This window comes from Microchirus variegatus (genome assembly GCF_963457635.1).
Source record: "Microchirus variegatus genome assembly, chromosome: 7".
Taxonomy (NCBI): Eukaryota; Metazoa; Chordata; class Actinopteri; order Pleuronectiformes; family Soleidae; genus Microchirus; species Microchirus variegatus.
The window spans coordinates 20,296,993-20,311,631 of NC_139808.1; the positions used below are offsets into that span (position 1 = coordinate 20,296,993).

At 40.1% G+C, this 14,639-nt stretch overlaps 1 protein-coding gene across 2 annotated transcripts in view; it reads left to right on the top strand.

Moving 5' to 3' along the window:
* cpne5b (copine Vb) overlaps positions 1-14,639 on the top strand; it is a gene marked incomplete at both ends in the record, with an annotated part of 168,184 nt that overhangs the window by 104,945 nt on the left and 48,600 nt on the right. For both annotated transcript variants that reach the window (XM_083892908.1, XM_083892907.1), the window contains one exon: positions 9,548-9,611. In XM_083892908.1, coding sequence (XP_083749034.1) covers positions 9,548-9,611 — 64 coding nt within the window. The remainder of the gene's footprint in view (positions 1-9,547; positions 9,612-14,639) is intronic.

Below are 14,639 nucleotides of genomic sequence, written 5' to 3' on the forward strand. Positions count from 1 at the left end.
TTGAATTATGCCCTCTCTCTCTCTTTATATATATAATAACTATGACTGGTAGATATACCTCTCCACCCACTGGTCCATCATAAATATGTCAGCTGCTGCATGGTTGTTGTCACTCAGGTTGTTGAACCTCTGGTCTGAATGATAATGATTAGTAGCTGCTCCCTTTCTTTCTTAGACACTTTTCCTCAGGTGTAAATGAGTGCATACTGGAATCTAATCTAATTGGAGACTGAGAGCGAAGCTGCAGATAACGACAGCTGCTCGTCTCCTGTGCTTGAACTCATCATTGTTAATAATGATGGCCACAAATGCAAAGTCAAAAAACTACTTGTTTAACTGGTGAGTATCAGGATTTAAAAGTCGTCCCTGGAAAGGTGGAAACATGTCAAGTGTCAAGACTGAGTTGGAATTATATGTCAGTGGTATTCATTCCTAATCCCACAGGTCCAGAACATTTTTTTTTTCCTCAAGAAAAGCTCCAGAACATAATAGTAGTTTTGATTTAGAGACAATTACAGCAATTACAAGAACTGACTTTTAAATTCAAATGTATATGAAATAAAAAGTAGCAGAAAATCAATTCATCCAATTCACAACAGTCTTTAAGTCCATGTTAACAATATAAATTAAGTCTTACCAGTGTGTCTTCACTCCTAATGAATACAAAATGCAAAATAATACTCAATGGACTTGACTTTTAGATTTAGTGAATTATTTAAAATCTTATCCAAGTGCAACAAGCCTGAGGAAACAACAACAGTGACCACCAGAAATGTTACTGCAGCAGCATTTGCACTTTACAGGAGTTCTAGATACGTTTATTCTTCTCTGTTTCATACAGGTGGTGTACCAGGGGCAGCAGTGTCCACGTTTTAACAAACATTGTATAAACATATTAACAAATAGTCTAAACTGATAGTGTGCAGCTCGGACACACTCCATGGCAACACACCATTCATGCAATTAATAAAAACACAGAAGAAATAATACTTAAATACTTAATACTTCACGTTGAACTGAAGGGTTTATATATGTATACCACTAAAATGTGCATCCTAAAGTTCAGTGCATAATAAATTAATTTCATATTCTCTCTCGCGCTCTCTTTTACCAACCAGAAACTCTTTATAGCGTAAATCATAGACCTGGATTTCCTTGAACTCTAGTGCCATAAATACTAGAAAAGCTGCACTAATTGGAAAAAAAAATGCTTTGTCAAAACATGGCAGTAATCAGTGATTCAAAGGTTATCAGTGTCGGTCCAAACAGGACAGCATCTGGGTCTGTATCTGGACCGTGGTCTGCCTTGACCTTGGTATATGTCATGTTCTAACTTAGTAAATCTCTGCACCTTAGATTATTTCTTTTATCTCAGGAGTAAGGAATCTGAGTGTGAGTTTCACAAAATGGCGTTGAAGCTGGTGTGTGAAGATAAGATCTAGGCCAAAGCTGTTCATGTCACAAACTGATTGTCCTCACAGGAAAACTGCAGGGCGTCCAACTGTGAAGCTGAGATACAGTCAAAGGCATTACGCAGGAAATAGGGCTTCATTATGTCGGAGCCAAGTGTTGCTGGCCTCAAGTGAACATGGTGGGAGGCAACTGTTATTGTTATTGGAAGAAAAAAAAAGATCCTGTGACTTCTTCAAGGGACAATTTCAAGTGAATAGTAGACCCTCCCCATGTGCCTGCATGCAGTAAGTCTTATATCATGAGTAAATTAATCATTAGGGATAAAAACTCAAATCTCCCTGTTCCACATTTAAGAGTCATTGCACGAGAAAAACAGGCAGAGGTGGGAAGATGGGGGTCAGCCAAATCGGCCCATACTTTGTATGTGAGATAGGTATGTGGAACTATGAACAGCCATATAATTAAAACCCTCCAGCTATTTTTTGTTATGGAGATCTGGGACCCCCCTCCGAGACCCTCCGAAATCAGGTTATTTACGGCTGAAAAATACTGAAGTTTTGATGGCTACCGTTAGAATTCTGATAAAGATATCGATACAAGTTTTATATTTCCACATAGCATAGGTTTCATTGTTTTACAGACCAAAAGTTGAAGAGGAAGCGTAGAAGTTAAGAGGGTGTGCTAGGGCGTTACAGGAACCAATGAAAGCAGAATTTTCATCCCTATGAATTTTAGTCATTTTCAAGGCGCATTATCTGCCCTGGGCAGTGGCTTTGGAGAATGGTTTTACTGTTGCTGGAGAGAGGAACATCTACTGATTCAAAAACAAGCGTCGTAAATTTGGGCCACACATAACGCGGGCCGTGACTGGGGGGTCTTTATGGGGATTTTGGGGGGTTTGGACTATAGTAAATCTAGTAATGACGTCTCGCTACAGGGTAAGTTAGGCCCAGTTTTTTGTGACAATGTGTGAAAATCATTAAACAATTGTTTTAAAAAGTCTAATTAATTAGTAGTATTGATTTGGGCTCTACATGTGGGATATAACGATACTTTAAATGAATTAATTGGTTAAAATGTAATTAATTTGGGTCAGACATTGCAGGCCTTGGGAGTTTGGAGCTTGTAGCTTGTAGCCAGTCTTATTAATTGCAAAATGCACTACCGTTCAAAAGTTTGGGGTTGCCCATACAATTTTTTCCATTAAAGGTGCATTATGTAATAAATCTAAAGCAACTGTCCATAAAATCCTCCTAATATGTCACAGAGACTCAGGAATAATGTTCATATAACAAACTGAACTCACCAACAACAACAGTACAGACAAAATATTTGCATAAAAAAAAATATTTTGCAATCTGCAAATCATGTTTTGGCATGCGGCGCCACCTACCGCTGTACCAATCATTACAGTCAGAGTCTCAGGTGCCGAGCAACCACAGGTTGCCAGTTACGTCAGAAAACGAAACCTAAAAGACCTCGGTGTTTTGAATTTGAGTCTAGTTTCCCAACATTTTTGTGGTTTCTAGCTACACGCTGAGAAACTAAGACAACGAATAGAGCTCCAGTCACTGGTGATTCAAAGTATGGTGATAAATGAACACCATCTGTATACTATAGTAAATGCCTATAACTAGTATATCTGTACTGCTCTTAATTGATCAAGAAAAGTACAAGTACCCGTATTTCGAACATGATTGCCTATTGTTCTTTACCATTTATGTTACCTTGTTTCCGAGTGAAATGCCATTATGTACAAATTACCTCTGCTTCCATGTGGCATGTGTATTAAACGGAAGCTCCGAGTCCTGGTAACCCCCATGCAGAGCCTTTTTATCATCTACCTCAAAGTAAATGTACACAATAATTTAGCTGTCTGCAGCTAAGAGAACATCAATAAAATGTGTAAAATTAGCCTAAATCATTTACAGGTATCCCCATATCCCCCATGTAGAGCCCAAATCAACATTCATAATTCATTAAAGCTTCTTCATCAATTGTTTAGTAATTTTCACACATCAACACAAAAAAACTGGGCCTAACTTACCCTGTAACGAGACGTCATTACTAGATTTACTATAGTCCAAACCCCCCATATCCCCATAAAGACCCCCATAAAGGGTTACCAGGACTCGGAGCTTCCGTTTAACACACATGCCACATGGAAGCAGAGGTAATGTGTACATAATGGCATTATACTTGGAACCATACTTTGAATCACCAGTGACTGGAGTTCGATTCGTTGTCTTAGTTTCTCAGCGTGTAGCTAGAAACCACAAAAATGTTGGGAAACTAGACTCAAATTCAAAACACCGAGGTCTTTTAGGTTTCGTTTTCTGACGTAACTGGCAACCCGTGGTTGCTCGGCACCTTAGACTTTACTGACTGTAATGATTGGTACGGCGGTAGGTGGCGCCGCATGCCAAAACATGATTTGCAGTTTGCAAAATATTTTTTTTTATGCAAATATTTTGTCTGTACTGTTGTTGTTGGTGAGTTCAGTTTGTTATATGAACATTATTCCTGAGTCTCTGTGACATATTAGGAGGATTTTATGGCCAGTTGCTTTAGATTTATTACATAATGCACCTTTAATGGAAAAAATTGTATGGGCAACCCCAAACTTTTGAACGGTAGTGCATTTTGCAATAAATAAGACTGGCTACAAGCTACAAGCTCCAAACTCCCAAGGCCTGCAATGTCTGACCCAAATTAATTACATTTTAACCAATTAATTCATTTTAAGTATCGTTATATCCCACATGTAGAGCCCAAATCAATACTACTAATTAATTAGACTTTTTAAAACAATTGTTTAATGATTTTCACACATTGTCACAAAAAACTGGGCCTAACTTACCCTGTAGCGAGACGTCATTACTAGATTTACTATAGTCCAAACCCCCCAAAATCCCCATAAAGACCCCCCAGTCACGGCCCGCGTTATGTGTGGCCCAAATTTACGACGCTTGTTTTTGAATCAGTAGATGTTCCTCTCTCCAGCAACAGTAAAACCATTCTCCAAAGCCACTGCCCAGGGCAGATAATGCGCCTTGAAAATGACTAAAATTCATAGGGATGAAAATTCTGCTTTCATTGGTTCCTGTAACGCCCTAGCACACCCTCTTAACTTCAACGCTTCCTCTTCAACTTTTGGTCTGTAAAACAATGAAACCTATGCTATGTGGAAATATAAAACTTATATCCATATCTTTATCAGAATTCTAACGGTAGCCATCAAAACTTCAGTATTTTTCAGCCGTAAATAACCTGATTTCCCAGATCCCAGTCCCAGATCTCCATAACGAAAAATAGCTGGAGGGTTTTAATTATATGGCTGTTCATAGTTCCACATACCTATCTCACATACAAAGTATGGGCCGATTTGGCTGACCCCCATCTTCCCACCTCTGCCTGTTTTTGCCTGGTTTTCTCGTGCAATGACTCTTAACATGGTCTACATGGGCGGTGTCTTCTTCCCCTGATAAAGTACATCTGTACAAAAAATTATGAGCAAGTGTAACATTTCTGGTTAGCGTCAATGAAATGAATACAGAATGTGTCCATGACACTGAGCTTCACGATTTTCAAGTTTCATTTCCAACAAGACCACAGCATCTAGCGTTTATTGTCCTGCTCAAGCTCTTATCTTTCTTTCACCTTCTCTCACCTTCAATTCAAACCTTTCATGTTTCTCTGTTTGTTGCTGGTGAGTTTACCAGCCTCGCTGTCAAGCTGCTGCTAAGAGCAGATCAATGAGGGGCTATTCTTTACAGTAGATTCCTCTGGTGGAGTGCTCTTCTGGATGGCCTCCAGCACAGTCTCACTCTCAAGTAGTCTGATCTTTACAAAAGCCCTTGGCACTGCATGGACAAGCTTTTTGTCCTTCAAGCTCCCTGCTTATGTTCCTCTACTTGTTTGGTTATAGTTGCACATGAAGTATATTTAGATGTGAGTAAAAGACATTCATCCTAAAATACACTGAAATCATTAAAGTGTTAATCATTCCACTCGAAGATTCATCACCAGAAATCTCTGGAAGAGAAGTGAACTATTCTTGGTGTCTTTGTAAAGCTCTGATTGGTGAACTATCATAATTGTACACCACTTTATTCTCCACATGAGGGTCACGGGGGGGCTCACTGGAACCAATCCCAGCTGACATAAGGCGAACAACCATTCACTCACACATTCACACATACGGGCAGTTTAGGGTGTCTAACCTCTTCATGTTTTTGGACTGTGGAAGAAAACCCACAGTCACACGGGGGAGAAAATGCAAACATCATGACAGAAAAACCCTTGATTGGACCCAGGTCGTAAACCCATGGTCTTTTTGCTGTAAGGCAACAGTGCTAGCCACTAAGCTGCCGGGTGACCCAAAAATCAATCAATATTAGTTCACTGAGAACATGAAAACTCCACACAGCCCTCTGTCAAACCGGGATCTGAACTGATAACCTTCTTGAAGTCAGGCAACAATCCTACCCTCTGTACCACCATGTGATCTTTATAGATATATTATTCTATATTTTATTGTTTAATACTGTAAAAAAAAAAAGTGTAATACTACTGCACATCACTTTGGTCAACTGCTGTGGTTTTTTAAATGTGCTTTATAAGTCAGATTTTTCATCCCTGTCTTCCAATACTTTATCAAGTAAAGAGATAGGTGAGATTCCATGCATTCTCAGGCGTAGGACAGGGGTTTCACTTTAACACCAGCTGATTAGTTTTTATATATGTGAATTCTGCATAAGGAAAATCATGAATATTACAATTGTTTTGTTTTTTTTAAAGTTGTTTACAACTGTGGACACAAAACGTTCAAAGACAAAATGATTGTTTAAGAACGCACAGGTTACACAGTGACAACCAGAGTTATGTTGTTCCACAGTGAACAACGTGTCAGCACATTGAAGATTCACCTGTGTCACTCTTTATTGCGGATATTGTTTAGTTTTTTTTCAGTGGTCATAAGACTACAGGCTATTTGTGGAACCAAAGGAGGGAGAATTGATTCAGTCGCAGGAGGTTAAGGGAATGAAAGAGCAGAAAAGAAAGTAGATAGGGAGTCACTTTTCTTTCAAAAGCTGTTTTTGAGCATGTGGCTGATGGGGTCTTTGTCAGTGTGAGTTCAGAGTTGTGGTGAAAAACACTCTTAAGGCCACATTATACTTCTCCGACTGCGTATGCGTTATCCGTCTGCATCACCACGGAGACGCCTCGAGCCTTTATACTTCTGAGTCGTCGTGACGGATACGCGCTGCAATTTCCCGCCCAATCAGTAGGGGTCGCTGCGCAAGGTTGTTGTGCTTCTGGCTACAGTGAGCAATGGCGTCGAGAGAGAAAGAGAGAGAAAGACTGTTGTTGTTTCTCACTTTTCTGTGTCACGGAACGCAGTTTTAAGATCATTTGAGGCGAGAAATTGGCCATTTAGAGTCTAAACATGTGCTGTGTGTGTTAAGATAATGCATTTATAGTTTGGCAGCGGCGTTGTCGGCAGGGATGAGCTCCGCCTCTGTGGACGGTCGGGTGCGCACTGTGAGCCGGCACAGAGCATCTTTGCTCTGCCTGTCCTGAGGACCAATCGCAGCTCTTGCCGTCTCCGTTGTCCCTTGACGGAGTGACGGACACAAATATTTTGTGCAGTCAGAGATGACGCAGAGGCTCTTCGACAGGCTCTGCGTCGACGCAGAGTCTCTGTGTAACCTACGCAGAGCACTTTACGCAGAAGTATAAATTGGGCTTTCGTCGCATGCATCACTTGTCTATGTGGAGAGGATGGTTTCCCCCACCTGATGATCAATGGGAGTCTTTTACGGAGTGGATCAAAAGCCTCCATTCACTTGTTAAAACACACTTACACTTTCTGCCCAAAGAACAGAACGCTCTTTCAAACACAGCAGGAGAGCACTTTATGTAGTTTTTTTTTTAACGGGAGCATGTTGTGTCCAAAGCCTGAGTCCATCAACTTAAGTCCATCAGTCTTTTGTTGGGAGGTTTGTCAACACTCATGTATAGTTTGTATGACATTCGTTATAAGCATCAGATGTTAAATCAAATGACATTTGGTCAAATTTAAAAATAAACACACATGTCCATACATGGTTCTCGCTGTCTGTCTGCTAATTAAGAGGATTTACACTTGTCAGGTGATTTAAATGTGCACTGATGTGTGCAGTGCCCACGTTGGTGGAGATATTGGTATAAAAGTCTACATTTTTGCAATTTTTGCCTCATCTCCTACAGTGCACCAACAGATAGTCTGTTCATCTGTCTGTTCCCCACATATCTGTCGAACGTTTCACTTGAGGCTTCAAACTACTCAGGTGACTCACTGGGGCAACAGTGTGTGCAGTGCAAACTTTGGGATTGTTTGGGGAAGAAATGCAAGATATATTGATAGAAATGTGAGAGAGACATTGCTTAAATCGCCACTTCGGCCGCCCACTCACAAAACACACATACGCGAGTACTGCACTCGTGTCAATAATAAAACTGACCCTTCTAGTGTTTCTTGAACCCTTCCTCATTTCAGTGTTCACGTTGTATTTAAACTCTTATATTAAGATAAAAAACATGAATCATAAAAATGCACTAGTCTGTTGCAGTAGTGTTAACCAGTATTATACCATAATAGCACAGTCATACTCAAGGACTGGGCCGGAATACACAGCTGTCATAAGAGATTTCTTTGGGGCAGCCAAATAAATTGTCAGGATCGGAGTCAGGATCTTGAACTCAACTGCACGAGAACTAAAGATGGTTTTCAAAAAAGGTTTATTTGCTTGAATAAGCAATTCAAAAAGGCGACCGGAGGTCCAAACAAAATTCAGGGAGGGAGCAAACAGACTCAAAAACCTCCACAAAAATACAGAAACGAAATCTACAGCCACGCTGCGAAAACTAGAAAATAAGCGGTGCTGCATGATAAAAAACCGAATAACAAAACGACAGCGTTGCTGCGATATAACCATGAACAGGGAACAACGACAAACGCTCGAATCGATAACTTGGTCTTCGCTGAATACTCTTTGGTGAAGCACTGACAACTAACCAAGGCAGAGGGAAGCTTTTAAAAGGGGAGTGGTCATGATCACCAGGTGCAAGTGGTTACTAATGAATGGAAACGCAGTGAAGGTGGAGACAGTGAACACAGACAGCGGAAACCCATCACCAAATAAAACAGGAAGTAAACTAACTAACTAAACTAACAAACGCCGCTTTGTGACATGAATTTGCAGAATGTTGTTCAGCATTTGACATAAAATATGTTTAATAAATACAGTAAATAATAAATAAATAATACAATTACATTACATAACATGTCATTTAGCAGACACTTTTATCCAAAGAGACTTACAATTCGAGTACAACCAGCCTGGGGTGGAGTTGAACTTGTGACCATGATGTCTGTGCACACAGGAGTACCAGTGTTAACTCAAAATCATATTTGATGTTGCAGAAAAGAGTGAAAATAGTCTTAACATTATATTGTGCACATATTTGCTCTTGTTGTGATATGTATATATATATATATATATACACAGACAGTGAATATCAATTGTTGTTGCCATACAAAGCATTTAGGAAACTCTGATCTAGCGGTTAACGTTCATAACTGCAAGATTAGCATATGGAGTCTATAAGAAGATGTGGTTCATTGTTTCATATAGTAGATGTCGCTCATATGGGAGTGGGTACATATGCATGAGAAAGAGACAGGATCTGGGCCAGCGACTTAACTCTCTGGAAATATTCTGATGTATGGTTCAATGCTGTATCTATGTGTGGTTGACAGGAGTTAATTGGTTAGGGGGTGGGTAATGTGTGTGTGTGTGTGTGTGTGTGTGTGCGTGCGTGTGTGTGTTGGGGGGGAGAGACATGTTTTCCAACTCTTGGATAAACATAATAAAGTCTTACCCATCCATTTCCTTTGGCAGTCATTTTTGGCTCAAAATTCAGTGAAAGTGGTGATTTTCTTTTTCTTGTTTCGATGCTTAGTGAGGAGGATATTATTGCATGAAGTTCTTCATGCAATTTACTAGACCAAACAGGTTTTAGAGGAAGGTCACTTCTCGACGACTGACCAGTGGAGATTTTTGTTAAGCTTTTGCTCTTTACTCCACAGAGGGATCCCAGGAAAGAAATGTGGCGCCATCATCTTGAGTGCAGAGGAGCTCAGCAACTGTCGAGTGAGTATCTATCTATCTATCTATCTATCTATCTATCTATCTATCTATCTATCTATCTATCTATCTATCTATCTATCTATCTATCTATCTGCCTGTGTCTCGGTCTATCCACTTATGGCATTAATAGACTTGCAGCTCTCAGACTATAACAGAGCAGCTGCTCTCGCTCTGCAGAGCGACCTGCAGCCTAATGAAATGGCTCAGCAACAGCGTGATGCTGGTGGATGCTTGGGATGTTTAACTGGACTCCAGCACACAGATTAAAGCAGGATATTGAAAACAGAGAGTGGTACAGATAAAACAGTAGAGATAGGGAGATATAGGAGGAGTAGAGGGAAAAGCAACAAAAAAAATGTCCTGATGAAAATTAAAGTAAACAAGACATGATGGGATGGAAGGAAACAGTTATGTGCTTTGTGAGGAAATTTTGACCTTGTGGGGACATTTTGTCTGCTTCCCATTGAGTTATGGTTAGTGTTAGGGGTGTAGGCACTTTGTTGTGATGGTTAAGGTTAGAGTAAGGTGCATTTTGCCTATATGATGTGTCCTCACTAACATATACAAACAAGTTTGTGTGTGTGTTTGGACCTTTCCTATAAACAGTAGTTAATAACAGTATACGTTAATAATCACTTAAAACTGGTGCTGTCATCCCACATTGCATATTGACCACTAAAGTAAAGAAGCTGCACTTATACTCTGTGTGTGTTAAAGCGGAACTAGACCGGAAGTTCCAATTAACGCTGTTTTTTAGTGTGTATCTGCGTCATTACCTTGTTTAAGACGCCCTGAAGTTTCTAAACAAACAGTTCAGCCATTGCTGAGAACGCTGTGTTTTATCTTATCCTGGGTCTGACTCCGGGTCAAAGTCATAAAAGGGACTGTGGCGGGGAGTCGTGAAGAAGCTATTTTGAAACATTGTTATAACAATGTTTTGATAATGAGGAGCAGTGCATCCACCGTTCCAGAGGGGGGAGCTGCGCTTCTGAGAGCGGGTGTGCTGATATGTCACTTCCGGGTATTGGCCAATCACAAGACAGACTGTCTTCTGGGTGCGAGAGTTTGTCTGAAAGATCGCGGCTGAAAATAGATTTTCTATCGGCTCGTTGACAGCAACTAGGAAGTTTTTGACCATAAAAACAAGTTAATGTATGTAAGTAGACCTCCATAACTCACATATATGTGCAACAGGAGTCAGGACCACTCTATGTGACCTTTAAACAAGGAAACATCGGTTTTCATGCTTCAGCTACAGGTGTTAGAGATTGAAAGTAAAATTAGAGTTAGTTATTTTTGCACAGACATCAATTTATGATAATGAATTTGACCTCTGCATTTAGCCCATCATGTTCACACATTAATAGGGAAATCAACCCCTCATTGCACCTGGGGGGAGAAAGAAAACAATCCCTTTTAACTTAAAGAAACCTCTGACAGAACCGGCATCAAAGATGTGCAGCATCTGCCTCGGACGGTTGGGAAGAAAGGAATATGAGAAATATGCACCAGTGTCTTTTCACTTTTCACATCATGGAGTGCAAAACATATGATGCCAAATATTTAAATAATGCAACAATACTTTACGTGTGTAGCAGAAATTGCTGCCACTCCAATCCACTCAATGCAATAATGCTCATTAAATGACTACAAACTAATGACTTCACATAAATCAGAGAATTCCAGTGGATTCATATTTGTCAAGAAAAGTGAGAAGTAAGGACTTGTCTATTTAAGAGAAATCAGTCTGGATACACACAATCACACAATCACTGAGGATCTTTATAAATTCAGCTGTGTGCAAAATTACAATAAAAACAGTAAAGGTCTAATTTATTATCGTCTGTCATGTTAAATTTTTTTTCCTGCGTGCGTTGGTTGGTGTTTTACGACAGTTGGCAGCAGTAATGTTGCATTACTCCCTTCTTCTGGATTGAATCATTCATTCTCTTTCACGTCGCCTGTCATTTCCTCGCCCTTTAACTGCCCAACCTCATCACCTTTAATTGAGCTACTTTATTTTTTTCCCTCCCATTCTCTATTGATACCTTTTCCACATTTAACTCCTGGAGGCAAGAGCACATCAGCCCTCGCTAATTCATGCCAGTGCACTGGTTACAGTGCATTTACTACCTCCTCCAGCTTATCCCCCATACACACACACACACACACACACACATGCGCTCGCTGCTCTTCACTAATGCCACAAAACACTCCTTCATTACTTCCCTGAGGGTGTAAATGTGTCTCTACCTCGCCTGGCCCCTCTCTTTAAATATTGATACTCTGATTCTCTTCACATTAGCAGATTGCTGTTGATCACAGACCTTTGGAAGAGTGGGTCTTCATGCCAGAGACGTCTAATGAGTTGAGCATAGATACATATTTAATACCCCCAGCACATTTCTTCACTGTTAATGCTTCAGTGTGCTTATGAGAACCACAGGGATTCTTCTGCTCTGTCCCTCCGTCTCCTTATTTAAAGCAGAGACGCTTCCATGCTCAGCTCTGTGAATAAAAATGTTCAGCAAAATGTCCACTGAACAGAAGCAACCACTGCAAAGCATTCATGCAGGGATGAGCTGGGATCAGCTAATGCGCTTTATCTGATGACAGGATTGTTGGGTTGAGTCTTTTAACTCATTTTGGTCCATTTGGATGAGCAGAGTCATAGGTGTTTTCAGTCAAATTGTAGTTAAGTTTTATTTTTCTTATCATGTAGTTAAGTACCACACTTACTGAACCTGTAGAGTGTTCTGTTTTTTCCTGCCCAGGCATGATTGGATGTAAATTAGCTCCATTCTAGTCCAATTATTTATAATTGCAAGAATGTTTGCCCTTGTAAAAATAAACAATAGAAATTAAATTTATTGAAATATTTGTCCATTAGGAGTTAATGTGCTGGGGTTTTGCGAACAAGTTAATGCTCATTTATGCAATTTGAATTATTAAAATTTAGAAAAACTATGGTGGCCTGGGAGTGCAAACCATTATTACAAAACATGAAACACTTTCACAAATCCCCAAACTAATTAACAACACCACAATTCTTACAGAAAGGGATTTTACCAAGACACGAATCTGACGGAAAGCGAATGTACATTTTCGAAAAACGAATTTACAAGATGCAAAACTTACAATTCCCCAAACAAATTTACAAGATGCTGATCCGTTATAAACAATAGAGACGCGAACCAGTGACCAGCAGTCAATCTACCAATCTTATAGAGCACCACTTCCTTTCAACCTGGCTTTCAAAATAAGAGGCGATGTCTTCATCTTTTTACTAATGTCACTTGCGACATTTTGGTACATTCCCTTTCCTTTTGTAAAAATGTTTCATGTTTTGTAATGATGGTTTGAAGTTCCAGGCCACTGTAAGAAGAGTTCATTGAAGGAATTTACATATATGATCCCTATTTATCACCAGTGTTACAAATATTGAGAACTGTACATACAGTCATGACATTAATTACCAAACCTTCACTGCATCAATTTGCTGTTGTGAATTGTTGAACACACATTAAATAATAGTTCATGAGATATCAACTACAATACAGTTGATATGTCATAAACTCTGCTCTGCCAGTGCATACACACAAACGCTCCCTCAGTCAGTTCTGATAGTACTGCTCAACAGAGCCCATTTTCAGACTTAACAGATGGAGAATTATAACATCAACATCAAACATCACCACAAGCTAAACTCTAATGTATTTCTCAACCTCCCCCGAAAAAAAAATCAGTGGATCCTCCTGAACCAGCGTCTGAAAAGGACTGAGGGAGTGTTTTAAAGGGAATGAAACAGAGTAGGAAAATGAGATTTGCTCTTCTGAGTGGGGGGCTTGTGTCGAATGGCAGAAACGTGGTGTGTTTGTGTCCTCCGGGTGAGAGCGGGAACACAGATAAAGTTCCTCCCGCAGCAGGAGTGGAGTGTGTCAGAGAGTGAAGTGTGTGCTCCCTGGCTGTGTGATAAAGACTCAGAGAGGACACCGTGGTAAGACGCACACAGGCATTACAATGGGGACCCGGCATATATGCACAGAGACACTCCTGCTCTCACTCTTACACACTCTCACAACCCTCTCACACGTTCTTTTGCTGATTTGCCACTCGGCGCACTGCCAGACACGAGGTGCAAGCTGCAACATTAAAAAGCTATTAAGATATCATTAGTGGCACCATAGCTGCCCAGTGTAAGGCCCTGGGCTGTGAAAACAACACCAATCTACCGTTATAGCATCTGAATGTACGGTAATGAACCCACTGTGTTTCAGAGATTAGCTTGAGCCCATATGCTTAAGATAAGACAGATCCTGTCCCTATACTGCCACCACACAGGGGAAGACAAGAACAGACTATAACACTGATAGATTTTAATATTCAACATTATGTCATAAACATGTCCTACTTAAGTCAGAATTTCTCATTCTCATTCTTACAGCGCAAAGTCATAACCTCAGTTCTCACGCTCAGTTACACTTTTAAATGTCCTTTGTCAGATGACAGGCTGATAAATCCCGCATCGTTTTCTCCTTTTATCCCTGATCCTGGAAACCATCTTCGGTCCAAACTCAAACTCATCCCTTTAAATCCCTCAAAATGAAAGGTGATATACAAAAAATATGTACAACAGCGACCTTCAGCATTTAAAAACTTAAATGTCAGTTCAAACAGACTGTCGGTTATCACAGTGTCTGAAACACAGTAGGAGCTGCACGACTGTAGTAATAGATATTGAATAAACATTATTTGTTAGTACTGGATAACCTTTGCTGAAGCTTTTATTTCCTTGTCTGGAAGAAAGTTGTCCATTTTGTCTTCAACTTCTTCTTCCTTAGACATCTATATTTTTCTTCTCCTGAGACATTATTGAAGGAGATAGTTTGGATGCTTAGGTTCAGTAACGCTCTGCATTTTTGACCCACATCGGCACCTACTGTGTCCAAGAAACTCTACTCACAACCAAAGTGCTAGCTAGTTTATGGCTGTGTGATTAGTGAAGCCAGTATTTCAAACATGATGGTTTGT